At 39.1% G+C, this 18,960-nt stretch overlaps 1 protein-coding gene across 4 annotated transcripts in view; it reads left to right on the plus strand.

The window, feature by feature from the left end:
- Positions 1–18,960, plus strand: part of RILPL1 (Rab interacting lysosomal protein like 1) — a 38,888-nt gene that overhangs the window by 15,205 nt on the left and 4,723 nt on the right. Inside the window, exons 3-8 of one of the 4 annotated variants that reach the window (XM_075177325.1) lie at positions 3,339–3,457; positions 6,954–7,178; positions 7,428–7,600; positions 8,957–9,049; positions 10,211–10,294; positions 16,455–16,542. In XM_075177325.1, the coding sequence (XP_075033426.1) occupies positions 3,339–3,457; positions 6,954–7,178; positions 7,428–7,600; positions 8,957–9,049; positions 10,211–10,294; positions 16,455–16,542 (782 nt within the window). Of the gene's footprint in view, positions 1–3,338; positions 3,458–6,953; positions 7,179–7,427; positions 7,601–8,956; positions 9,050–10,210; positions 10,295–16,454; positions 16,549–18,960 lie in introns of those variants that run through there. The other 3 variants (XM_075177342.1, XM_075177351.1, XM_075177334.1) reach the window with 3 other exon arrangements.

Genomic DNA, 18,960 nt, shown 5'->3' on the forward strand with positions numbered 1-18,960 from the left:
GTATACACCAGTCTTCTTGGATTCTGATCCAGTTCTGCCTGACTACTGTTTTTGTTCCCTCTGAACTTATACTGATTTCCTGGTATTGACCTTTGGCGTTCTGACTCCGCTCCTGCCTGCAACTTCGGTGCCTGTATTGCCCACACAGTTTTGACCTTGAGATTCACGGCTTCTCTTGTTCACCTACACTTCACTGGTAGCTATTTGGGAGGGCCGTGACCTGCACGTCTATGCAGCGAACCCCAAACTCCCTTGCGGGGGTCCATGGCAAAGACCAGAGGTGTGTTTAGAGTCTGCACCTCCTAGCTTAGCAGCGCCAATACCGGCAGATAAGACCTTCGGAGCAAGCCTGTTCGTTACAGTATTTTTGCACCTGCATTATCGTGATCTCCATAATATCACTGTTACACCTATATCGACCTCATCTTCAGCGTCATAATCACTATGTGGCTGGGCACATACTCATATCAGCCAGAGCCGCAATAGCTCAAAGCTGGAAATCCACCTTGGTTCCATCTCTCACCAAAATCATCAGTAAAGTTCAACACAACTATGAGATGGAAACCATAGGCTTTAACTATACCTCAAGGGCTTCCTCGTCCCTGGTTAAATGGTTCACATGGTACGAATTCTTCTCAAAGTATAGACCTGTGTCTGCCACCTAAATCTCCCATGCTGTATACCCCTCTGGAGGGTAGATGTCCCGTTCTCAAAATGTGCCTTTATGGTTGATTGGGGTCAATACGGCCAGTCTATGACTCCTGCCCCCCTGTCTGTCTCCCTCCTCCTCCCCCTTGAAGTCTTTGTCTTATGTGTACTTTAATGTCTCCTGTGTTATTGTTTTTTGTTACTTTTTTGATGGTTTATGGGCAGTCCTGTTTGATTTATTGGATCTACATTATGCACTGTACTCTGTGGTAATTGCTATGTTTGTTACATATTCTTATACTAAAAACTTAATAAAAAACCTTTTGAGAAAAAAAAATATATATCATAACTATTTGACCAAATAGACTTAGATTTACTGTATTATTACTTTTAGACCAGGATACAAGAACATAAAAGTTGATGCTCTGTCTCAGAGCGTCCTTCATGAATATATAGGATACTGATACTAGTGATGTTCTTTCCCTCATACCCAGGTCACAGATCATTGCTACCTTAACCTAAAACCTACACCTTCAGATACAATAAAACTAGGACCTGTCTACAGTAGAAAACCCTTCCAAGTTGCATTAAGTTCCATAATATCTTCGATTGGCTGTTTTATTAGAGGCACACAATTCAAAATGATCAGATCATCCTGGTATCTCCAAAACCATTTGCTTCTTGAGTATTAAACTATGATTTTCCTCTGCTTGTCATCCACAAATTGATGGTTGGATGGAACAACTAGTCATTGGAATAGTATTTACATTGTTATATGTCTGTTTATCAGTTGGATTGGTCCAATTATTTGTTTTCAACACAGTGTGCTCATAACAACTCATTCATGGAAAATTCACCTTTTTTCTGTGTCTATGGCAGTCCCCACACATCCTTTTTCTTGACATTACCTCATTTATTAGATGTCCTAGAGGCATAATCTACAGTTTTTCATATGAAACAAATTTGGTAAGAAGTGCGATCCTCATTGCAACATGCCCTTTCCAAACATTTCAGCAGAACTCTGAATTCTGATCTCTGTATCCTACATTGAAGTCAAAGTTTGGTCTTCAACCAGAAAAAAAATCTTCTCCCTTTAACTAAGCTGGGCCCTAATTTCATTGGAACCTCTGGGATTACTGTAGTTATTGACCTGGTATCATTTTAACTTTGCCTACTGATGTCACTCAGAATTTCTAGCGTTTTACATGTTTTATTATTGAAATTCATTCTTTCTTCTAGACCATCAAATTTTCATTCTAGTCCTCCTCCAATCATTAACAAAAGTGAACAAGAATATGAAACTGAAAAAATCTTAAAACAGTAAAAGCTTTTGTAGAAGTCTTCAATTCCTATTAGATTGCAAAGGATATGGTCCTGAGGAGAGATCTTGGGTCCCAGCCAAGAATATACATGTGGAACAACTCTAGAAACATTTTCTTAGACAGTGTCCAAAAGAAAAAAAAATAATTTAAAGGTTTCTGGTGGGTAATATGAACGATATTTCATTATCTATTAGCAGATTGCAGAGATAAATATTTCCATGAACAATAACTTATAACCGTGTCCTTTTTCTGAAAAAATAAAATATAAACCCTACATTTATTGTAATTATGGCGCATGTTTGCATGCACTGATTAATAGTATTTCTCACAGCACTATTTATCTCAGTGACGGGATTTTAGCTTTCAAAGGTGTACTCCCTCCTCCTCCGGGTATGCTGCATGACCTCCCTGCACTGTGCAGAGGAGGTCACGTGATGAGGAAATTGATTGCCCTGTTCTGATAAGATCGGGAGCTGCTGGCTCAGGGGCTGCAAGTGAAGGTGTGGAGTGCCGCTTGTGGCCCACCATTGGTTTAGCTACTGAGTACACACTTACAAAATATTGGTTTAATTTCTTGCCAGAGTGAAATAAATACTGTTTGACTAAAGGTTACTAATAATCATCATCACCATTTATTTATATAGCGCCACTGATTCTGCAGCGCTATACAGAGAACTCACTCACATCAGTCCCTGCCCCACTGGAGCTTACAGCCTATATTCCCTGACATACACACACTCACAGACAGAGAGAGAGAGACTAGTGTCAATTTTTGATAGCAGCCAATTAACCTACTAGTATGTAATTTTCAAAGTCTATGGTCACCCCAGAAGCCATTTAAGAAAAAACCCCAAAAACATTTAGAAAATTACAAGAGGATCAAATGTAGTAAATTTTACTACTTGGGCAGTGATACTTGTTCTAGTGGAACTTGTGATTGTGATGTGTGTCGATGTTGTGAATGAGCCAAAATCATTGAGATGGTTAAATAAATCGAAACCAGATTTTTCAATGTTAAAACCTTTTTAATGTAATTTTTTCTTTAAAAAAATGGCTTACCGGGTACATTTACTAAAGCTTTTAAAAAGGAAAAGTTTAGGTGTTGTCCATAGCAACCAATCAGATCCTAGCTATCATTTTCCAGAATGCACTGAAATAAATTCTAGCTAGTTTCTGGTTGCTATGAGCAACACCTCCAGTTTTCCTTTCTAGAAGCTTTAGTAAATCTACCCTTGGATTAGAGGAGCAGGGAATAGTAGCGAAGAAGCTCTGTAAATTTTTATTTGAACCCTGGGAAAATATTTCAATGGGCCTCAATGTCCTTGAATTGTCCCTGTTTTAACTGTTGATCGTTTTTCTCAATTTCAGGCATGTCAGAAAGAGAAAGGCAAGTGATGAAAAAGTTGAAGGAGGTGGTGGATAAACAAAGAGATGAAATAAGAGCCAAAGACAGAGAACTTGTACTCAAGAATGAGGACGTGGAAGCGGTAAAAATCTGTTCATCTTTAGGATTGCAGTTATTTTATTTTGTAACTTTTTTTTTTTTTATGTGTTTCCAATCTTTGAATGTACTAATGATAAATGACCCACTCGTTTTATGTCACATCACTACCCTTATAAGTAGCAAAATGCACAGCATCAGTGAAGTGCACACATACTGTATATATAAGCATCACCCCGTATAACCAGCTTGATTCAGCTACTTGACAATTTCTTCCCTTTACCTTGCTAATTTTTCCTGAATTAACTTTCACCCTGAATAACTTTTTTCCATTACATCCTCAAATCATTGATCCAGAGTAAGGCACAAAAAACATGACAAAGCCATAGTCCAAAATGTCTTAAGAGGGGGAAATGAATTCCTGACCCCATACTGGCAATTGTTCAATTGCCAAGATCAGCAAACAATATGGTGTTATTAATGGCAGTAGCACTGGCTGTTCTGTTTTGTTAGGAAAACCTCCAATCCATGTTCTTAATATATTTCTACAGTGTCTACCAGTACCAGTCCTTCTGAGAGAGCATTCCACAGTTTCATGGTTCTTACAGTAAAGGAAAGTTTTTATAGCTGGAGATTAAATCTTTTTTTTTTCTTCCATTTACAAGGGTTAGTTACCCTTGTGTACTCTTAAGCTAAACAGGTTTTACACCATTTACAGTATGGATCATTAATATGTGTGCACAGTGATCATATCCCCCTTACATCTGCTCTTCTCTAGTGTAAATTAACTTTTTCTTTGGTCATAACTGAGATCTCCAATAACTTTTACAAATTTAGTTGTCCTTCTCTGCACCATCTGTGAGGCCTCACCAGTGTCTTGTAAATGGTCAAAATTATATTTTTCTCTCAAGTCTATGCCTATTTTAATACTGTACATAATAATATCCTGTTGGCTCTGGATGCAGGAGATTGGTAGTCAACGTTATTGCTGAGGCTGTTATTACAGTGATCCCTAGATTATTCAGTATCATAAATTCACCCAATAATGTTCCACCTAAGGTGTAAGTTGCCTACATATATTTAGCATAACCATTACATCTGCAAAGTTATTTCCCGTTCACCTTAATCATGAGAGCACACAATCTTATGTAGACCTATGACTAGAGAAGCAAGTGGGGCTCAGTGTGGATATTGGAAAGTTGTGTGGGTAGTAACCGTGGTAGTAAGGTAAGCTCTAAAGAGTGTTTTAAAAATTTGTGATCAGAGATTCCTTAGGTTGAAGCAGGAATAGGTAGGTGAATGGGATGCCAAATAGGTTGCAGTAGTCAACAGATGAGAGAATGTGGAATATTCTATCTATATTTGAAATATGGAGGTGACAGGACTGGTAGAGAAACTTTATGTGAGGAATAAAGTAGAGGGAGTAGTCAAATGTGACAAGGCAGCAAGCTTGGAGACTGCAATGAGCGCATGTTTAAAAGAGGATGTGAATTTACCAGTGGAGAGGGACAGGTTGAAGAGGTGAGATTGAGGAGGGCATGAAATGGGGGAGAGGGAACGGAGGAGCTGGGAGGGAATAGGGTAAGATGAGTTTATATGTTTCAGCTCGGTTACTGGGAAGAATGTATGAGGGTGGATTGGGGGTGAATGACAAAGTGGGTGTTGTGTGGGGTCTGGCAATTGGAGATGTCGTGTTGATTTTGTCTTTGAAATAGGTGGAATAGACCTGGGCTGTGATGTAAGAAGGGGGTTGTGGTGCAGGTGGGCACAGAAGCACATGAAAAATGACAGAGGTGTCGGGATGCTAGAGAAGTGAATTAGGTGGTCTTGGCAAATACAACGGCAGTGTTGTAAGATGAAAGAATGAATTTACAGAGAAGAAAATGGAGATTTCCTCTATTGGTACTCGGACGTACAGGGGCACTTTTGCAAGTATTCAGTTTGTTTATTGTGCCATAGTTGAGGTTTGGATCACCGGAGACTGTATATGGTGGCTGGAGCTGCATTGTCTAGGGCTGAAATGAGTGTTGTAGAAAGAGATAGCCAGATCACGACAGAGCAAGGTAGTTGTGCAAGAGTGGCGTAGTTTAAGTGAAGATGAGAAGTGGATCGGGTTGAGAGCGTTTAGGTGTTGCTGTGTGCGTGTGGATTTGGATATGGGGGGGTTACATGAGGTAAGGGGATGTTGTGGTCAGAGAACGTGAAGAAGAAACTAAAGGTGGAGAAACTGGAGATGGAGCAGAAGTGTGAAGATGAGATCAAGAGAGTGGGTAGGAGATGAAGTCCACTGAGCGTGACCAAAGGAGAATGTAAGTGAGAATATATGTAGCAGCAGATACAGTGGGGTTGTCAATGGAAATTTTGAAATCGCTTAGTATGAGACTAGGTAGGTCAAAATATAGCAAATAAGTGAGGCAAAGTTGTCAAGGAATTGGGAAACTTCATTTTTGGGCATGTGGGCACACAATAAAAGCTACACAAATGTGGAGAGAATAGACTAGGGATGAATAACCTTTTTTTAGTCCAAGAGCCTCATTGGGAGATAGTACTCATTTGAAGAGGCCACTATAAAACGTTTAAAGTATATCGAATTTGCTAGGTGATAAAGAAACCTTTTTGCAGTTATACCATACCTCTGAACATTGTTAAAAAGTTCTCATATGGACAAAATCATGGCGCACCCTCACTTCTGCAGCAACACCTTTCACTTCCTCACCTCTGTAGTAACGCATTCTGTCAGCTCTATAGTAGCACATAGCGCTCTCCCCCATGTAGCATCACATTCCCCTACCTCTGCAGAGTAGCAACATTACCCCACCGCTGTAGCATCTCATTCCCTTGCATATTTCTTATTGGCCTCCTGAGACTCCGCTCCCCAGTAGTGCAAAGACAGTCTGGCATAGACTCAGAGTAAAGCTCATTCATTCAGATTGACTTCACTGACAATTTCGGGTTTCACTACAACTTGTAGAGCCCCCTGCCAACAACAGAGAGTCCCAGTACAATGCAGGGCAGATATAGAAGGACCAGAATGCCGGGACAGAAATACTGCTGTGCTATTTCTGTCCTAAGCCTTCCTGTATCTGTTCTGCTTCTTGCAGGGTACTAAAAATGGCCTTGCTGGATACAGGCCGAATGTTGTGCACCAATGGAATAGACAGATGGTGTTGACTTCAAAGGAAGAGAAGGATAAGCAGTGTTTGAAGGGGCACAGCATGGAGGGTGCAGCATGGATGGTTAATTGTGTTAGTCAGCACTAGCAAAACTGACCCAGTGTGAAATTGTTATTTAAAGATTTAAAATAACCATGTAAAGCAATGTCTGAATGTCTTTGCAAGTCTGTTTATCCGGTAAGTAAAGTGTGCATGAAAGTGCCTCATTGGTAACTTTCCAGATTATATCTGCAGTTAAATGCCTTGATGCATCTCATTGCAAATCCCAGGCGACTCCCAGTGCAGAACTAATTCTGCATAAAATGTGTTTATCTTGTGCAAATGTGACTACTGAAATCCATGTAATCTGTCTTTGTGGGCACACTGCAGTTACAGCAGCAGCAGAATCGCCTCATGAAGATTAATCACGACCTGCGACATCGCATTACAGTGGTGGAGGCACAGGGGAAATCATTGATTGAACAGAAGGTGGAGCTGGAGGCCTATCTGCAAGCCAAGGAACATGAGTCTGGTAACATGAGAGTGGAAATTGGAAAACTGAGGGAAAGGTTGAAAGGAGAGCAGATGCAAAACGGTGATGAGACAAAAGAGAAGGTAACAATAATCTGTCTCCTGAGACTGACATATGACATCTAGTACATAACCTCGCCGTTAATATGCCTTAAACCATGTATACATAATACACTTTATCTGATTATCTGCTAGCCAGAGACCTAAGTAATAATAATGATTAGTACACTTGCATTATAGGGTACAGATATGTAAATGTTTTCCTTGTTTATGCCATAGTTACATGCACACACCTGTTAATATATGACGTATGCTGTCCTGCCCTTTCTTTAGACTGAAGCCATAAATGAAGACTATATTTTTGACTCAGAAAGAATGTCCATTGACCTCAAAGACTCGAGTCGGCCCAGGTTTACATTGCAAGAACTGCGAGATGTCTTACACGAGAGAAACGAGCTGAAAGCCAAAGTCTTTATGCTGCAGGAGGAGGTTGCTTATTATAAAAGGTAGCACGACGTGCAAGAAATGATCTGACAAATTACTGATTGATGTTAGGCTGGTAAGACCAACAAGCTGTTAAACTTAAATGTGGGTAATTAATGAGCCAGTTACTGTCCTGGAAGAGGCCGTATGAATCTTTCAGAAGAGATAATCAAGTGACCTATGTTCTGTGAGGATTCCAACATGCTATTGATAAGTTTTGTTTTGTTTTTTAATCATCCAGAGAACATTGTTTCTTTCTGGAAATCTGTTTTTCTTATATAGCAAGTCCAACTGGCAGGGCATGCTGGTAGTAGGTTTCCTACAGGTTGAAAAACGTTGTTTACATGGATTCTGCCTGATAATTGTTTTCCCCGGTTAGAACATATTACATATGTACATTGAAATAACAGCCCAGTAAAACATGATCACGCTCACGTTCTGCTGTACAGTTTGCATGTGGCTCTTCCACAAACACTCATATGTGCACTGCCCTTTTATTTTAATATTTATGGGAAGGAAAATAAATAAAAATTGCAAGATTATGACTCCTAAAGGATAACTCCAACAAAATGCTCTCTTGGTGTTGTGACACGCCTGCCAGCACAATACCACATTATTTTGTGACACACCAATTTAAAATGATTGTAATAAATACAATCTTAATACAAACTTAAATATGAGTGTGTTTTGAAACTGAGTAAATTATAGCAAATGTATTTAATTTACAGGTAATATATAGATTTAATCCCAGTTGTATATGTTTTCCATTGTATGACTATTACCTGTTACTCAGAATTTCCACCTGGTATGATGCACCAATGTTTCCTGACACTGAAGTCACCGATGTATATATTAAATATAACTTTTGCTTATCGAATAGCCAACCTACAGCTTTAAGTTACAGCTATCGCTTGACAGCTATAACCGTTTCATGTCCCAATGGCTGCTTGGGACATGGTCCATGAAACCTAGGTCCCTACCAGAACACATCATTTGTGGTACACTTCTGAATTCTATTTTCCCACTATGAATAGTTTGCCATGCTGGGACTTGAATTCTGTGTGGTCAGTCGAGTGCCACATCTGAGTGGTGTTCCAAATGCATGGGTATCTATAAGGAGGTTATCTCCTAGAAAATATGGAAAGACTGAGACATGGAATCATTACAGCTAACCACCAGTAGCTGCTACATGAAAACCAAACGTGGTATGTTGGCTGTTCTACAAGCACAAATTCTGTTTAACCCATAGGTAATACAGGGTACTAGCATTATATTAATGGTGGAATTATCATTTAACTCATATCATTAACCTTCACATTTACAGTGTCACAATGTGAATAATTGGCATTGATTCTGATTAAAATATTATTTTTCTCCAGCGAAGAAGCAGATGAGGAAAATAAGCTTCCACAATCGTCACCAATAATTACGCCCAAAGCACCCAACCCCCAGGAATCTGGTATCAAAAGACTGTAAGTAATTTCTTCAAGCTGTGTTTCCATGTTGCAGTACTTGATAGGCCAACAGTTTGCACCCACCACACATACAGTAAATAATAATTTTTTGACTTTCTGTGTGTTCACACTGTAATGAAGCTGCATAATTAGTTCCAAATAGCATTCTCTTATTAGTACTACCCAAGTTTTTATATGTAGTATGTAGGGCGATTAAAGATTACATAAGCTGCTCAATTATAACTATACCCCTTATGTTTAATCATCATTTTATGTCTGGCCTTGACATCCTGCTGAAACAGATTTTAATTTGCTTGTTCTCTATAGGTTTAGTTAGTTGTATGTGTACTTTACTGGTAATCAAATGTGTTTTAAAGATACTGGCATAAGGTTAACAAACTGGAGCCCTTTAAAGAAAAAAGTGTATATGTGTGTGTATATATATCAGGAAAATGGTATTGAAAATATTGGTAATTTAATATTATATTTTGTTAAACTGTTTGGAAAAATTGAATACCCAAGTTGCTTTGTTTTTGTGCTTTACAGCAAGATAAAGCCCTTACTAACACTTTTGAGAATATCCCTCAATGTAAAGTTTTAAAAGAGATATTTGGAAAATTACACAGTACTACATAGTACATAAAAAATTGTATTCAGCCTTGCTGGTAATCTATATGTGAGGTTTTATCCACTTCCCCTCCAACTATATCTGAATACATTGTTTTTACTTTTTCATTGATACATTGTCCTATATTCAATGTTCTAGATGTCCTATTAACCTGCTCCCTATTGGCCCATGTGTGTGTATATTTTTATATTATATAATATTGTAGTTGGCTTGGTGGCTCTATATCTCTAACATGCTGTATGTTTGCTTTAGTTAGTATGCTGCCATCATTTGGCTTCAGCCATCAACGACAGCCTAAAAGTTCATGAAGGTGTCGTAATTGATCAATTTGGTTCTTGATCCTCTGATCTGTCATTTTATTTTGTCCAACCATTCATGTTGTTAAAATGTTTCCATTATATATAATATTATTTGTTCAGTACAACAAATGAACACACAAAGTTTAGTTTTCTTTACCTACTTTAAAAAAAGGCCTCTTCCAATTTATCGTCCAGTCTTACACTCACTGAGGTCACACTGTCATAAACCAAGTTGTTTTTCATTTTTTGTAGTGATGACATCCACACAGTATTCAATTATTTGCTTATTTTCACATCATGGCTTACGTGTCTTTTCTCCATGGTGGCGTTTTCCAGGTAAAAGGGCCTTCCTTTACTTCCCAATGAGTTCCATACTCGTTGAGCATGTACGCACCATAAAACTGCATGACTCTGATGTGTATCATCAGTATGGCATCATATCTTGTGTTATCCCCACATAACTTCTTTACATGGTTATTTGTAAAAGTGTTATTCATGTTGTTCATTTGCATTGCATTTGCTTAAGACAGATTAATAGTACTATATATGTCATTGCTGACACATAGTATTTTAAGAGGATAAACATATTCATATCAATTTCAGTGCTTCATCTGATGACTAAGCTGTAATATAGTCTGTGGAGGTCATCAGGGAAGCTTGATGCTATATAAAAACATTAGATGTCAAATGTTAGATGGACACCATAATGCTGCTCGTACAAGACAGTAGTAGAACCTACCAGACATAGTTCAGAGGGCAAGTTAATTAATTTTACTACTTACCTGTCTTCTGCCCACAGATTAAGGAAGCACATCCAGACACCAGAACAGCCAATCTTACTAGCCGAGGTCAGGGATGGGAGAAGGTAGCCTAATCAAGATCACAAGCTGAGGTCAGGATTGGAGAGAGCAGAATGATTGAGGTCACTAGCCAAGGTCAAGGATCGGCGAAAACAAAGCAGGCAAAAGTTAGCACATATTTTCCTTCTTTCCTGGAATTTCTGGGAGACTCCCAAATTTCAGGGAGTTTGACTAGACTCCTGGGAGAGCAAACCACACTCACAGATCCCACCCACTTCTCTAATGAAATGCGGCATTGCACAGTGGGTGAGCAAGCTCACTTGCCCCTTAAACTTCTTAGCCAGCATCCTTCTGACCTTCCTATAAAGCAGATTTTTATGACCTTTCTTTATTTACCCATACATGTGTTATTTTGATGGATTTGATCATCAAATAATTTTTTTTAATCAAAAGTGCCTGTAAACGTACACTGTTCGTAGCATAGTAGGTCCAAAGTTAAACTGGATTATCAAGGGTCTTGATTTCACTGTGCAAGAATTGGGGCAATTCTCAGGGTATTTGGAGTAGTTATACCATGTCTTTATATATGCAGAACCTTTTCAGTTGCTGTATTCCTGCATTTTCCGGCAATTCATTACGGCCACACAACGTTCAGTAGTTTTCAGAAATTTTCATGCAGGGTAATGTTTGGAAATGTTTCTACACATGCACATGTAATCACTCAGCTTCCTGAAATATAATGTCTAAGACGGGGGTTGTCAACCCCCGGCACGTGTGCCAGACATGGCACGTGGCTACTTCTATCTGGCACCCGGAGATCCGCAGCTGTCAAACTAACGAAGCCGAAAATGGCTGAAACTGCTTTAGTGAAGCAGCTAACGTGGAAAGAAAGATGCTGACTCCAGAGGTAAGTATGAGGGATAAGAGGAACTGGGGGCACAACTATGAGGGATAACAGGAACTGGGGGGCACAGGTTTAAATGTTAGGGAATTTAGACTGCAAGCTACAATGAATGGGGACTGATGTTTTTTGTATAGCGCTGCAGAATTAATGGCACTCTATAAATAGAAGATGAGGACATAAAACAACTGCAGATTCACCATAGGTAAACTTATGGTATGTTCACATCCTCATCATCATTTATTTTTATAGCGCCACTAATTCCACAGCACTATCCTTGTCACAGATGCATCTAACCATTTTCAATTCCATTAAACCTTTGTCTGAAATCTGCTTGGAGTATTTTTAAGCTGAACAAGGCTGAGATTGGTGTAGATAACCTATGTGAGTGGGCCTTTATTTTGAATATGTCTAAAGGCTTGTATGTAAGAACATTCCATAAGTGCACATGATACGCCCGTGACCTGCCATGGAGTTCAGTTATCTAAAAGATAAGATCAGTTTGTTGGTTGCCTCGCAAATTTCAATGGTAGAAGATGAACATTCTTGAGTTTATTTATAGCGTGCACTTGATAAGCACCACAAATCGCTGTGATTTGGCAACCGGTGCGGCTGGAAGATGCTCTTGCGAGATTCCTCTGTAAACTAGAAGTCTGCCTCAGTGTGCAGACATGTACGAAAGTGTACACATCACATCAAGTCCAACCTCTTACCTGCCCTTTCAATAAATACATTTTTCTGTTTCTCTCCTAAAATGTTGCTTGGTTTAGATTTATTATGTAAATTAAACATGAGAGTGAAGGGGCATCATCGTGTGTGTGTGTGTGTGTGTGTAATGTTTTGTGTTTTTTACATTGCTTAGCGTACGTCTAGAAATGCACTTTTCACTCAAAGTGCAACATTGAGGACAAGTACTTTAGCAAAGCCAGAAACACCCCTAAAAATATTTCTATTCAATAATTTTGCTTCACTAAAAGAAATTTCATTGAATATGCAATATTAGTGGCACTTGTGTGCCTTCTCTTTACTTTGCAAGGAATGCCCAACTCCTCCCCTGGCAAAACCACCTCCTAAGTGAGCAAAAAAACTCTTGCATGAACAGCCTAAAGCTGCTGGCGAAAGGAGGACGTGACCCCTGTGTGGCTACTGCGCATGCACAGCTAAGGTCGCGCATAGTGATGGGACCCGGTGATGGATTCACCTTGGCTTCACCAGTGAAGGTGGACACCCAAGAACTCCATTAAAAAGGTAAGCTAAGCCCATCTGTAGGCGTTCATTGCTGTTCACCGCTTGTTAAATAGTGTCAGACTGCAGTCCCCATAGATGTCTATGGTAACTGCAGTGTCCAGCTAAAAATAGGTTAAGGCTGGAGAAATCTCTCGTTTCTCCGGCTTTTAATGCCTTAATAAATTGAAAGAATAGCTGTGATGACCTTTCTCGGGAGAAAAGAGCTGTTATCTCTGGATTTTTGGATAATCGCAGCTTAATAAAAAGGTGCCTTTGTTACTTGAAAAAACGCTGAAATTGAACATGGTATGTAATAATAAAAATAGATAGCTGGATATTTTTATGTTTAATTTTAAGTGTCTGAATCTTCTAATAAATGATAGCCATAATGTGTAATGCCAAGAGGGTTTTCACTAGACCAAACTGATTGCTCTAATATTTTTTATTGTTCCTATTTCTTAATGGCTATAATGCTACTTGCATATGGATCTTTTTATTCAGCTGTGGTCCATCAATTCTAAGCTGCATTCATGTCATTTGGAATGGGGAACTCATCCACAGCACAGGACCGTGCAGTAATAAGCTTTTAGTGTACTTGGAATCAGGCCCGGTGCTTCCATTAGGCAACCTTAGGCAGTTTCCTAGGTCGCCGGGATCTGCAGGGCGCTGCTGACTAGATTTTCTAATCTAGTCAGCTGTTTGGGACAGAGGATGGTGCAGCAGCAGAATGGCGCCTGCTGTTTTGTAGTGGCCGTTCTCTTATTTATTCCATGCGCCCGGGCCACCTTCCACACTCACCCATAATCACTGACATCAGTCAGTGATCATGTGATAATATCACTCTCCGGCGGTGCCTCCGTCCAGCAATGTTCCCACACTGTCTGTCGCTGACAGACAGTGTGAATAAAGTTGTTTCCCGATGCCCCCTCCCCTTCCGGCATGCACCGCTCCACCCCCCCCCTCCTCTGTGTGTAGAAGTCAAGGAGCATTGGGCAGCCATTGGAGAAGATAGAAGAAGTTTGAAGAGCCCCCCTGCATCTGCTGACCAGTCTTCAGGAGAAAAAACAGTGAGTATATACAATTTATTTTTTTTATTATTATTATTATTATTTATTTATTTTAAAAAGGGGTGCCCAACGCCCAATCCAGGAAGTTGGCAGGGAAAAAAAATGGGGGGGGGGAGGGTTGATTATTATTTGGCATCTCATGCTATATATTTGATTTTAAAAGTATGGTGGAGAAAATTATGATTTTATTGGCACCTCATGTTCTATATTTGACTTGCAAACTATGAGGTAGAATTTTGACATTTTGCCTAGGGCGCTGAGAACCCTTGCACCGGCCCTGCTTGGAATCTTCATTGAGATCAATCATCCCTATGCCAAATTATGTAAATATTATGTTCACCATGTGGACGAACACCATTCACTGAGCAGACCACGGTGGCATAAAAAGTGCTGCATGTATGCTTACTATTGTGGTGTTTTTAGCATCAATAATTTTTATTGAACAAAACTTTGCAAGTTATTGGGGTACAGAAAGAAGAAAAGGGTACAAAACATAGGGGGACTTGGGAGGGGTGACCTCTCGCAGAGAGGGGGAGGAGGATTTGCTCAATGAGTCTTACCATATATGAATAGCTAATACATGTAACAACCAGATATAATAGACTATGAATAGGTTACTACATTTAGTATAGCTGAACCAGTTACAGTGAACATTACTAGCATTATATAAATTGGGTCTCTTGGGAGGATTGTGTGGGGGTGATAGTGAGGGGGCCCCGGAAGAGGAGGCTAAGCCCCCAGTTGCTTAGGCACCCTTAGTTGTATATTCGTGCCACTTAAACCATTTCATTATGAGAGCTGAGGCTGAATTGGAATACGGCATATCAATCATCTCCATCTCAAAGCTGTGCTGATATTGTGTGGTTTTTAAATCTATTTATTATACATTTAACATGTAATACCAGCTTTAAAAGTGGGATGTGTTTTTTTTTCTTGGGTATAGTTATAACCAAATTAAAAACAGAAATTAAAATGTATTTATGCCATCAGTTTCAAAAGCCATAGACCAATATTGACATCATCATTTTGTATCCAGCTTAAATATATATATTAAAAAAACAGTAACAACAAGTGTGCAAGCCTGTACACAGCAGGAGCTCCTGCCCTCCAATGTATCCTGTCAGACAGGTCATTTGTACAACTAAACTGCTGAACCATACATCTGCAGAAGACAGGGAATGCCAAGTTTTTTTGTAAAAGGACTTTTAAGTCTAATATTGCATCAGTGGTGATCTTCATATTTGGAGAACTTTATTGTCCAAGCAGCTCTATATATTTTGCCCTTGAGTATGACAATAGAAAAGCTTATTTCATTGCATTGGATACAACTTAGTAGTCCCATGACTTTATACAGGTCACTGAACTCTGGTGACTTCTGTTATCCTTATATTTCACAGTAGGGGATAACGTAAGCCTTGTGTTATATGAGGCATATATACAGTAAAACATTTTTGTATTTTCATTACCATTGTGTCAAATTATTTGGCATATCTAGGTTTCTGCTTAATTATGTGTTTTCTTTTGTGTTATGGAAGAAAGCTGCCAACCTATGTCCAGAGGCTGCATTGGGAAGGTCTGTGCAGTGCAGGGATTGTGCTGCATATATTTTATGTTCTGTGATGTCTAATTGAGTTAGATTGTAAAGGAGAAAGACAAGACTGAAAATGTTAAACGTTATTCAAAGACACGTATGAAGATATGTGAATATATTATCTTTGTCAAGGCCTGGTCTGGATAAGGAATATCCTAACTTGGTCACCATTGGAAAAGATATTCCGTTTGGTGATAAGTCAGAGGCATCAAAGAGAAGTTTCTCTTTTACAGTCTTTTATACAAAGACTCCCGTCTATTATCCGTTATATTGTTGATTCAATGGGCACCAACATAGAATTATCTATGGATGTCACAGCCTCAACATGATCTGATTCATCAAGCAACAACCATGGAGAAAAATTGTAAACTATACCACATTTATTATGTAGTACTACAATTACAAGGGGCCTTAGATGCTGGTGATCACTGCTTTATGGCCACCTCCTCTTTTCATACTGTTATACATTTGTGAGAATAATCTATATAAATACATTTTACTGTGATTAAACATGCCTATACAAAGACAGATCTGGTTGCTCAGGCAGCATAGAGTCACTAATTCCATGTCCAATATGATTGTTCATAGCTGCAGATAAACTGGACAAATCCAGCAATTTTTGCATGCAGGTTCAAAGCCCAGATCCCATAAAGCCCAGTTGCTGTGACACTGGCAGATCGTGATCATTGGCCTGTCAGGCTTGAGATTGAATGTTTTCTGGTAGCAGTTACAATGCATTTGTTGGTACAATACACTGTTAATTAAAATCCCAAAACATGCAGCCCATTTTGCATATACTATACTTCTTATTTATATATAGGAATATGTTGTTTTTATTATTTCAGTGGCTGCAATTAATTACTGACATTCCATATCTTTATTGCTCTCTGTTGTGTCTGTTTTCCATTAGGATGTTCACAGCCATAATGCCCATGGTAGCAGCTGGGTTGATTGCAGATGATCCCACTTTGCAGCCAATCAGAAGGCTTATCTCTCTTGTATGATTAATTTTCATTGTGTGTTGCTGGGTGTCATTTTTGTTTTTGCATGTAGTGGGTGTGTGCTTTCATGTATCATTCTGACTGGCTGATTGTGGGATTGTTGAACATAAACTATCATGCATCCAGCTGCCAATCAGAGTGTCTGAGCACAACACATAATCGCTTCATAAATCTCATTGATGCAGTAGGTACACATCTTTTTCCTGTGGAGCTAATGAAGAAGCAAATATAGGTTACTTTAACAAAAAAAATATATATGTATGTCTCATGGTGTAATGCTATAAGCCAAACGAAAAGAAACAACTGAAATATTGGTCCTTACTCCAAATGCATTCAATGGACTGGCAATCATACTATTGTGACATTGTATGGATTTAATAAAACTGATTATTGATCTATTACAGAGTGAGATGTAAGTAGTTATAGGTATGCAGCCACCTTCATCATCATGCAGTAAACATCACTGTGCTTCAACCAGCCCCCTTTTCTGCAATCACTTTTGTCACATTGTTGCAGATGTATTATCAGTGAAGTCTTTTTCTCCTGCTGTAGCATGACCACAGAGACAGTCCAGTACTTGCCCAGCATTGTGGTGGGGACTATTATAGTAAAGGAAGTTTATAAGACTTAGAACAGATATAAGATTGAGTAGATCTGGGTACACGCCTATGCAATCTTACTTCAGATGCAATTTCATCAACCAATGAAGTTTCCAATGAGTATGCGGTTTCATGCTTTCACACCTACTCAATTTACCTTCAGATCTGTGATCTTCATCTCTCATAACCATATGCTGAAAAGATCATGGGGTATATTTACTAAACTTCGGGTTTGAAAAAGTGGAGATGTTACCTGTAGCAACCAATCAGATTCTAGCTGTCATTTTGAAGAATGCACTAAATAAATGAAAGCTAGAATCTGATTGGTTGCTATAGGCAACATCTCCACTTTTCCAAACCTGCATTTTAGTAAATCTAGTCCCATGACTCTATAGAGATCTGCAAACACTGCTGATCGTGAGTACGTACATCCACATTTGCCACACATCGTTCCATTGTTGATTGTGAGTTTTAGAAAGTTTAGAAACACAACAAACCAAAAGGTGCAATGTGTCTTGGGACGATAAAACATGATCGTGAGCATAGGGAAACCGAGGGGGAGGGATGGGGGGGGGGGGGGGTTCTAGTTTCCTGGAAACCCCCCTCCAAGCCTGAGGCACTGTATAATCGAGATGGCTGGACACTGCTCCCGCTTCACACAGTTCTGCTTGAAAGGGAGAGCTGCGTGCACCTAACAGTAGTGCACGCCGCATTGCCCATGTATAATATGGGGATAGGAAGAGTTGGAGAGCAGCAAAGCTCTGTCTAAAATTATAGCCACGCCCCCATGCATGCTAGTCACACCCACTGGCGGCATAGTGTGGAAATCCCCCTCTACAAATCCTGCGTTTGCCCCTGGTGAGAGCGTACACTCTTGCAATATCTGACCAAACGGTCATAAAACATGCGATCTGCATGATAATTGCATAAGTGTGTACCCAGATTAAGGGTTGCATGTATAGATAAAATATTATTGATACCATGTACCACACAGCAGTATACCAGGTTTGTACAGTGCTACCTTAAATGTTCATAGTGAATGCAATGATCTTGTGACTTGTCCATACTTTCATTCTGTTACATGCACACAGTATTAAGCATACAAAATACACATCATATGCTAAATTGTAATGATTGTACTACCTGAAATGCAGTGTTCCTCTGTGCACAGTTCATGCTCTGCAGTGTCACACTAACCGCATGCATTAACAGCGAGTAACAACTTTGCAGACTTTCTCTTTTTTTTTTTTTTCTTTTACTGTATTTGTACTTTGTAATAGGACAAGCCATTATTATAGCCATTAGTTAACAGTAGTCTAGATTGGCAAAGATGTTGTGAGAAATCACATTGACATTAATGAGATACATATATTGCATATTTGTAATGACAGAAAAACATAGATGTAAACAACCTGCTGGCAAGTGGTTGAGTAGAAAAGCTCTAAAAACAGCAACAGCAGTTGTGAGATCTTGTAAGAAGTTGATACACAACATGAGAACAATAGGAGATACTGAAGGCTATGCCAGCACTGTCACAGTTACTTTTGCTGTGTATGACAATTTATAAAAATAGTAACACCCTAATTTTATTGCACTTTGGTCAACATTAGGACCAACCTGCCAGATGGTAAAATCAAATTGCAATAATGTTTTATTATATGCTTCATAAATCAGTTTATATTTTCTTTTTAATTATATTACCTCCATTCTTTGTGAAATTCACTATACATACTGTGCTGTGTACCTACTCGCACACACTGAATCAGATAAGCCAAGACATAGAGCAGCGTAACCTATACAAGTGAATGTACAAGAC

The sequence above is a fragment of the Mixophyes fleayi genome, chromosome 1, assembly GCF_038048845.1.
Source record: "Mixophyes fleayi isolate aMixFle1 chromosome 1, aMixFle1.hap1, whole genome shotgun sequence".
In the NCBI taxonomy this organism is placed as follows: domain Eukaryota; kingdom Metazoa; phylum Chordata; class Amphibia; order Anura; family Limnodynastidae; genus Mixophyes; species Mixophyes fleayi.